We start from the raw sequence: 10,149 nt of genomic DNA, 5'->3' as shown, positions 1-10,149 counted from the left end.
ATTATTATCCAATGTCAAAGATGATCTTAACCACTTAAACCCCATTTGATACTTTGTTGTACAACAGTGTGTGAGCTATTACATGTAGTTTAAACTACAAATTAGCTTTGCATCACTTTGTGGCTCAAAATAACATAGTTTTGAAGGTGTAGTTGCTCAGATGGTATTAGAATTGAACCATGACTGATCTCTATAGTCAAAATATTGTTCTTTGTGTCGTCTCTGTGTAGCCCTAGGGAAAGTCACGATTCTGCCAGTGGTTCACTATAGAAATTGGAACCAGGAAATGTAAATAATGCAGCTAATCTGACTGTGTGAGGGGTTTCACCTTTTTTTATGAGTGTGCAGAAGTTAGCATAATTAGCACCATATATAATATAACACATTTAGTATGTAGTTTTGATTTGCTGCCTAGTAAGTTGTTGTAATGACAACTATTACCCAATAGAAGGCGCCATAGACATTTTAAATGGTATGATCTAGGCTACTGGGTAAATCTTCACCTCCAATTACCATCAATTCCAATTACCATACCATGGTATTTGGAGTTAATGGTTGAAAACACAAGTGACAAAGTGACAGACAGTGGAATCTTTTAAATATTTTCAATATCAATTGTCATCCACACAATTACAATTCTTGAAGGGTTGTTTTAACAGCCCTCTCTTAACCATGTTGATCTGACAAGGCCTAATCATTTTCGCTTGTTTTGTAATCATAATAATTAATAATACAATACAATCTGTTTCTAAGATGTGATATGATATGAAGAAGACCTTAATAAAGCCTTGACTGGGAGCTTCTTTTTAAATTACAGTGTGCAGGCTTTATTATTTCTTATATATTTCCACTGTTGGTCTTGCACCTGCCATCCAGTGGATGTGCCAGTTTTAATATTGTTTCTATGCTATGCTCATGATGACATTGTTTTCTTTAGAATGGGCTGCAAATGTAATAAAGTATCAAAGAATGAAAAAACACAAATTAAAGTAATGGTAGCTCAAAAAGTGCACTGACTTAACTACTGGAGTAGCCTAAATGTACTTAGTTACTTTCCATCACTGAATCCAGCTGGTATTTGGAGTCAAATGGTTCGACCCCTACACGTGAAAACACAAGTGACAGACAGTGGAATCTTTTATTTAAACACAAGGCAGCACTGTGGGAAAGAATCCGTTTAGATCCCATGGGCTGAAGGATCAGTGGTCGCTCGCGCATTGATTGGTTAATTGGTTGTCAGTCAGTCGCAGGCATAAATGGCTGGTTTAAACTAAACCCGTGTAAATAAACCAGAGCGATGGTCGTCATAGCCACAGTGGCCGACCCTCCGAGGCTCCGAGCTATGGGATTGGGATTTATAGACAAAATTTAAAAAAATAAAAGGAATGGGGATCACGGCGTGAAAGGCCCGAGCTCCGTGAAAAAGCCCCGTGGGTTATGATGCTGTTACTGTACGAATCTAATCCAGAAACTATCAAATCCAGCCTGTGTGTAGCTTTTGGTGCTGAAGACAACTCGTCATTAGTGTTGCCAGGTTTTGAGAGAGAAACAAGCAACCAGGTCTATAGTGCAGCAGATTAGTGAGTGGTGACAGTGTGACACAATCGTTCACTTTGTGATACAAGCAAAACAATTGGCATGAATAATGGCTAGGACCTACTTTTTCAGAAAAGCCCGATAGCCAACAAAAAAAATCCAAGATGGTTGTCGCATCAAAATGTGTAAAATAAGGGTTTTCAGTGTAGAACTTGAACCTTCGGCCTGGCGGAGATAAAGAAGGCCAAAGTCGCTTATACTAAGCGAACCTGGCAACACTGCTAGTCGTCATATTATGGCTTGGTGGTGGTGACACACACTGGTTTAGCATAACAAAGCTGCTCCTCCCCCGGTGCTGAGCTGCTCACCGCCCGGCCGGCCAACTAGAAAGCTTCGGCTGGAGGACTTGGAATGGACAGAGTTACCTCCTCGGGTACCATTTTCACAAGAACCGAGGAACACGAATCGGTGTAAACTTAAGATTTTTTTGTTGCCGTCAAGTTGCTGGTAAGTAGCTTTTATTGTGATTTGAGTTCATTGCAATCGTCAGTGAATTTGGACAGCAGAGGTGCTCTCTCTGACTGTCGTATCTTACCTTGGAAAGATATTGATTGATTGAATACTTTATCAACAGTTTGCAGATTGTATACAGACTGAGGTGCGGTACAGTTGACAAATATTGTTAAAAAAGGATAACACAAAAAGCCATGGGGGCTTGTTTCCATTGTGGGGTCCTGTGTATTCAATTCATATATCTGTTAAGATCAGTGGTTTTCGACCTTTTTCGTGTCAAGGACCCCCAAATTGACACATATTAGCCCACGGACCCCCATTTGAAAAGATATGCATGCAGGGACCCAACCATTTAGGTTTATATGGGGTCCCAATCTACAGTGTATCACCATCATCAGTGTTCATGTAACTTTGAGAGTGTACAAATCAGAGTACATTTGTACACTCTCAGAGTTACAGACATAAGGGTTAATTTGGTTCCTAACTATTAATTTGGCTGGGGACCCCCTGGAACCCCCTCAAGGACCACTGGGGTCCCCGGACCATTGGTTGAGAACCCCTGGTTAAGATGTTAGCAGCAACATGTCCCCTTTCTTGATGACAGATGATGATGACAAGAAGCACTAGTAGTTATGCAGTCATTTAAAAGCGAGCCACGAAATGTTAATTGTTCAACTTGATGGGATAGCTGTGTTGTTTCTTAATTGAACACAGCTTCCATGTTTCTCATGTTGTTTGATCTGTTTGGGAAGTTGCTTACAGAACCAGAAACATGACGGTAAATATAACATTTCCGTTGTAGAGAGAGACACTACTGCTGAGACTCGTGTTTTTGTGTTCCTTTCGTGTTAGTTTGTTTATGGTAGTCCTCCCGCTTCTACACTGATAATCCCTTTGTGAAATAATGCTCTAGTGTTAATTTAACACTTACATTAGAGCATCATTATCCTATACTGCAGCTGCAGGAGTTATATAAAGCATAAACTCATGTATCAGCATGAAAACAGCTGAGCTATAAAACAGCTTGTCCTTGGCGTACCTTTCTTTTTAGCTTGGCTCACATTTTTGTCTCTGTACATTTTACCCGGAATGACAGACATGCCCCCTTTAAGCACCAGCATCCCCATTCACACGTTTGTTTTGGTTGTAAATGTACATGTACATGTACATGTACAAAACAACCCCCGTATCAATTTAAAACAAGATCTAGAACGCTCCTACTGTTGTACACCTGCCACCCTGCTCACTCATTCAGACAGCCAGAGCCAGAGCCAGGTCCTGTTTTCTGGCTTCTGTTATGCGTTTGAGGTGAGCTAGTGAAATGCACTGCCTACAATGAATTGAACATGGTCATTTAGTCATTATTTTTTATTTGATATCTGTATTCCATTCAGTCAATTTCAACACTGGAATTTATCTACAGACCAGTAATTATAACCATAGTATTAGGCCAGTGGTTTTCAACCTTTTTTGCGTCAAGGACCCCCAAAATGACACATATTAGCCCAGGGACCCCCATTTGAAAAGATATGCCAGGGACTCAACCATTTTGATTACTTGGGGGTCCCAATCTACACAGTAGTATCATCATCAGTGTTCATTTAACTCTGAGAGTGTACAAATGGAACCAAATGGACCCGTTACATCCATTTACAAACATATAAGGGTCAATTTGGTTCCTAATTATTAATTTGGCTGGGGACCGCCTGGAACCCCCTCAAGGACCACTGGTGGTCCCTGGACCACTGGTTGAAAACCACTGTATTGGCCTATATGTTTTTCCTAATTGCTCTGACCTCACAAATACTGGACTTTGTACATTGACCAGTACGGTTGACGTACTGTAGGTCTGTTTCCCTTAAATTGTCCTTGTCCTAGTACGACTTCCCCATTAGAACTGATAGTTTGCCTTCGCCTAGTTCAACCCCTGTTTTCTGGCAGTGAAATTCCATTGCAGTGGTCCCTGTGCGTTGTCTGTGATGAATGGGGGGGCTGCATCCATTGATCAATGGGACATGGATCCAAGGCCATGGCTCAGGAGTCAGGACAGCTCCCAGTAGTATATCAGCACACAGGCAGTTCGTAGTGCTAGTGTTAAGCAGGCTTCTGGCACGCGCACACTCACACACACACACACACACACACACACACACACACACACACACACACACACACACACACACACACACACACACACACACACACACACACACACACACACACACACACACACACACACGCTTCCAAACAGACATCCCAATCATACCATTACCTAATTACGTGTCAAGCACACAGAGGGGAGACTGTGCGTACAGACACAGCGATGTTGCTGTTATTTTGGCACCCAGTCAAATACATCTCTCTAGAATAGATCACCATCTCCTGTCTCTTTCCCACCAAAGCCTATGATTAAAATTGCACTTAAAAGTCGAAAGCCATTTGTTTTCTCTCTCTCTCACTGTTTTTTTTTTTGTTTAACTCTAGGTTGTTGGTGCCATCGTAATCCCCACCATGGTGCAGAAATACCAATCACCTGTGCGGGTGTACAAGCATCCATTTGAGCTTGTGATGGTGGTAAGTGTCTGTGTTTACCCGTCTGCAGAGTTCTGACCTCTACTCCACATGAATATTACATGCACAAAATGTGGAGTTATGTAACCGTGATGTGTGGGTGCTTCAGAGATCACCTTCAGAAAGAATTGATTGAAGCAGTGTACGATTTTCTCTGACAGAGGAAAGTGCCACTGCCGTGGACAGACCCCAGTCTGTAGTGCAGGCATGTCATTCTGTGTTAAGACATTTTTTGTCATTTTTTGGACAAATCTTGTTTTAAAATGTGCGCCTATGAGTGCCATTTCCGTTCTACACATACTCCCTTCTCCCATCCTTTTATTTGGTTCCTTTCCCATAATCCCTAAACTCTCACCGTTTCCAATTGGCTATCTTATCCGTCCCATAGTGCTGGAGGACAGTAGATGGAAAGGATGTCATGGAGAGAGCTCTGGGCTCATGCATGCTCCTCCTGGTAAATATTCTTAGAACCAGTTAGTGTGGAAAAAACCCTCTCACCACCTCGCTACAATGACTTCTTGATGCTGCTGGTACTGGGAGCTGAGTGGAGAATGAATGCTTAATACTGTACTTCAATGAGTCGCACTCGAACATATCAGTGGTGTAGTTTGTGTCACACACCGCTACTAGAAAGCTTCTTTTGCACGGTGGTATGAAGAACGTTTTGGGCAGCTTAGAGTTTAGGAGGTGTTACTTAAAGTGATTTTTTTTTGTCACAGGCTCTATCAGATGGAGGCCAGTCTGTGGCCAAAACATGTCTGTGTTTACTGTATTGTTCCATAATGAACTAGTTTGTCTTTACATTCATGTCCTGTCCTGTGAAAGAAACCAAATTTACACATGTCTAGTTATCATAGCTTATGAATATAAATTACTACATGATGTTACTCTGATGTTATTTGAAAATGTGTTCAGACAATGATAAGGAAAGTAAAAAATAAATAAAACACAGACACATATACTTCAAGTATTACTTTAAAATGGATGTTTTGATTTTTTTCTCTGCTGATATCTCTGATATGACAGGATGTCTGCATAATGAATTTATGCTCTATTAGTCAAGTAATTATGAATGTTTTGACCTCATCTGGCCCATCAGTCAGGCCTACGGTGAGTGTGGAAGTTAGCCTGATGAGCTGTGATTAAAACAAGTGATTGAAACATGCAGCTGAATCAATTACTATGTGAAGCATTAATCCATTGCATCATATCTGTTTGTCTATTTCAGTGTACCTGTATTTTCCACCTTTTGGATAGACTGGCTCCTGACTAGATTACTAATCTAATTTTGAGTTAGTTGGCAAACATTGAGCACTCAACGCTTAATTTCCAAACGGCACACGTGAGTTGAACAAACATTAGATTCTAGACAGGTGCTAACAGTCTTCACCTGGACTGATGGAGGAAACGGGAAGGCTATATCCCCTTAAAGTAGGCTAGATTGAGCATGTCTATAAATAGGGGGCTCTGGATCGTTACACCTGGGGCTACGCTGAGGGTAGAGAAGGGCAAGAATAGTACATCATCACCCTCTCATGGGCTCCGAGCTCACTCACTTCTGTCGCACAAGCTTATGTGGATGGAGTCCATTTGGGTTGGATGGAATGGGCCCATAGCTCTGATGAAGTAGAACGGGAGATGCAGATGAGGGCACGTTTCGCCACGGACATCTGTGGAGATAATGTGTTGCACTTGGTCAAAAATAGCATGAAATAACGATTGACTCACAATCTGTTGAGAACCAGCAGGCTCATTAGCGAGTGACTAAATGAATGTGCCAGGAGCAGAGGTTGACAGCCTCACACAGGTTCTGTCCCGTCTTGTGGCTCTCTCTGCTGGGAAAAAACTATTTTTGCATACACTCCAGAGGAAACTTCATGGTGTGTCACAACACTTTCTCGTTCTCATTATTGAAACTCCAGTGAAATGGTGTGTCACAACACTTGCTCGTCATTATTGAAACTGCAGTGAAATGTCTCCTTTTTTACTTCCCCAATTGTGGTCTTACAGTAACAGGATCAATGATGACGACAGTCTGGCGCAACCTTTGCATCCTGTCCTTGCGTTGCGAGTTGTTGTTGAGCTGAAATGATTTTAGACCATAGACATAAACGTATGACACTGACTCTACGGAATTATTTGTGCAGGAAGGCCTGCCATTTATTTTTAATTGTCATTTGTCACTCTATAGTCTACATTTCCTGTTAAGGTTTCTCAGATATATTCCAGTAATGGCTTCTCTCTTTCTTATGTCGGGGGATTATGTTTGACATTTCTCTTTGAGGCATTTGGTGTTCTCCCTCTCTTTACTCTGCTGTTTGGAAATCTGTCAGTTCTTCACTCCTCTGCAGGGGAAAGAACCCAAGGACAAGGTGCTACATACCTATTAAAGCCTCTAAACACATTCCTCTTGTCTAGATGAAATGCACTCACCCTTTGAACTGGGCCTCAATGAGCTGCTCTGTTCACTAACAGACACTAGAGAATTGTTTCAATGTATATCTAGCATTGCTGTCACTGGAATAGAAGAATGTGCACTTGGATCCACCTTTTTCTGTTCTTTATGAGCTAGTGTACTCAAGGCCAATATCATAATGAATCCAATAATTAATGTTCCAGTTTGACTGCTTCTCAGTAGCTTTTCATCCGGAAGGCAAATTGCCAGTTGATTTTCTAACCTTAATTGTAGTTATGCAATTTGACTTGGACTGGAGCCACAGCATTTGTTCCCCCTGTTAACCAATCTCACTTCAGTGCACATTTTAAGTTGTAGACTATAGAAAAAGCACTGCAATGCAGAACGCTGCAACACTCCAGATTAAACAACAGTCTTAAGCCTCAACAATATCATGACACTGAGAAAACAGCCAGCACGTTGCTCTGTCCGTGGTGTTATGTGAAAAGGACATTTACTGTGTGCTGGCCGTTTTCTCAGTGTCAAGTTGTAGATTATAGCCTAAGTAGTATGTGGAATCTGTTGCACAACCCAAAATGAAGGTGCACATGAAAGAGAGATGACGATGAGCTAAGTCTATGAAATTGAACATTGCATTTGATGGAAGCGTGTGGACACACGGTACAGCATCTCTCTCTCTTTTAAAAAAAACAACAACCTATTGTTTACTGTTGAGGATGAGCTAACCAACACTTGCAAAAGTCCACCATAATATTACGAAAATTCCGGAAAGGTCCTAGCCTAGAAGGTATTGCATACACTGATGGCGGTGGAGAGAAATGCAACTTGCTGAACTTCAGTACAAAACGTGGAACTTCATCTGTTGATAATGTAAACTGAGTTGACAACACTGCTGTCCTTTTTATCAAAACAGTTTGTATCAAAACAGCAACCAGGGGACTGTTTGAGTTCCAGTGAAATATATGCATGCATGTGTGCATGCAAATGACTTGTGCTGTGATAATCATCTAATCTGTCCTGGAAGTTGAACTGTTTTAAAGAGGGAGCGATCGGAAGGAAGTCCAGCAACAATGTGGTTATCGACAGCCCCTGCCCACCTCACCCACCCCCCCCGTCCCAACCCGTCCCAACCCAGTCGCCACTGCCCCTCGCCATCACCCGGCATGTCTCAATAACAGGAAGTGTACTCTAGTCTGTTGTTGCTATTACTGCAGTAGTCCGCTTGCATAGCCCATGATCGACAGCTCCTCTGGGAGTAACAGAGGAATGTAAAAAAAACACAACCAATCGCTCAAACTATTATCTCGGCTCCCGAGAGAAAAGTGCATGGTGGTGGAAATGCATCCACTGACGCAGGAGGACTTCACCATCGGTGGAGAAAAACTCAACCTGACGTTGATTTTTACAGTAGAATAGCTGCAACATCAGAGCTGCATTCAGAGAGACGGGAATTAACCTTGAATGAATGCACCTCCAATGTTAAATTGGCTATCTTTTTTTAAATTGGAAAATTAAGTAATGTGAAGTAGGCTATACATGATTAGAACATTCTTGAACATTCAACAATAAAGGCCGAATATTTCTACAATTACTACAAATTGATACAAAACCTGTCTTGATGAATTGAATACACAGGACCACAATGGAAACAAGCCCTCAGGGCTTTTTGTGTTATCCTTTTAGCATTATTGTACAACTGTACCTCTGTACTTTTTGCAAACTCTTAATAAAGTAATCAATCAATCAAACCTGTATATCCAGACATTTTGGTCATAAACAATAAGTTGTTGGGTACATTTAAGTCTGATAATGATGTACCGTGCATGTTCAAATCATGTATACTTTACATTACTTCATTTACTTTCCAAATTATTTATTTATTTTCCTTTTTTGAAGAAATGGGCCATTTATTATTGCGGTGCCCACTCTTCCTGTATCCCTTTCTTTCATTTTAGCATTGGCTATTCAAAAATAGCAGATATACAAGCTCACAGTGCGTCACTTCGTGCCGCATTGCAAGCCTGTAAATCTGCTATTTTGGATACATTTTGAAAAATCTTAAGTGTTTGAAAAATAATTCACAATTTTGAATTACAAAAAAGTTTGAGAACTACTGATTTTAGAAGGCCTTTGTAGAATCTGCCTCAAGTCTTTAATGGGTTAAGAAGACAGACACATGCTAGAGAGGGTTTTGAGTGACTGAAAGCCAACACCATACAATGTGCACATTGTAATCCATTGAGGGACAAATAACTAAAGTCCCTGTGTATCTAACTGCTAGAACGGAAAGAACAGAGCGTTCCCATGCCAGTGTGATGCCCTGACTCACATCTGGGCATTATCAACAAAAGCGGAAATTTACTGTCAAATCCTCTTTAACCCCCATCATCTGCACCAGCAGATTGATGTGTATGTTTCACATTCGCCAGGACAATTATGGCTTTACATATAGCATCCACTGACCGTACACTGTCACGCCACTCATTTTCTTTTTTTTCAAAATCAAGTGGATTTGTTGACTGGATGTCATGTCGTTGGTAAAGCCCCTTTGATGCTGAAAAGAGATACAATTGTGCACATATGAGTGGCTCAAGAACCTTTTAAAATTAAAAGCTATACGGTGAGGGTAAGATGGGGGAATAGAACTTAATTGTGTGACACATGGACATGGCGGCGAGCAGGCAAGATAATTAAGGGCTAAAAAGACAGAGTGACAGAGATTATGTTAGCCACTTATTCGGATAAGCCCCCCGCCCCGCCCCTGTCTAGTCACTCGCCTGCCAACGAGTGACATCAGTACAGATTTCATAACATATCCGTTTGGTCTTCTGCCACTGGGGCCCAGTCTCTCTGCAGAAACACACGAGGTGTTACTGTAGGCTAATTGGGATTCTTGTAACAGTATAAGCAGAGCTAATTTCTGAAGACCATGAGTACATTTAAACAAAGTGCTGTCAAGTAGGTAGACTCGGGCCAATTGACTTTTAAACAACTCTGTTTAGTTTGTATAATTTGGGTATCTAGTAATACTACTTTTGGTTGAAAATAAGTTCTGTCCAAAGTGACGTTGTACAAGGAAGTATGAATTGGCTATAACTCAACGATAATGATAA

The 10,149-nt window shown here is 41.2% G+C and overlaps 1 protein-coding gene across 2 annotated transcripts in view; it reads left to right on the top strand.

Moving 5' to 3' along the window:
- Positions 1-1,913: 1,913 nt before the first annotated feature.
- Positions 1,914-10,149, top strand: part of LOC311035772 (SEC14-like protein 1) — a 44,902-nt gene continuing 36,666 nt past the window's right edge. For both annotated transcript variants that reach the window (XM_084044205.1, XM_084044204.1), the window contains exons 1-2: positions 1,914-2,043; positions 4,534-4,623. In XM_084044205.1, the coding sequence (XP_083900331.1) occupies positions 4,561-4,623 (63 nt within the window). In that variant the 5' untranslated portion in view covers positions 1,914-2,043; positions 4,534-4,560. The remainder of the gene's footprint in view (positions 2,044-4,533; positions 4,624-10,149) is intronic.

Source organism: Gymnoscopelus microlampas (assembly GCF_963454915.1).
Source record: "Gymnoscopelus microlampas genome assembly, chromosome: 2".
In the NCBI taxonomy this organism is placed as follows: domain Eukaryota; kingdom Metazoa; phylum Chordata; class Actinopteri; order Myctophiformes; family Myctophidae; genus Gymnoscopelus; species Gymnoscopelus microlampas.
Note: the sequence above shows the minus strand (reverse complement) of the source record. Positions and strands in the feature narration are given on the sequence as shown.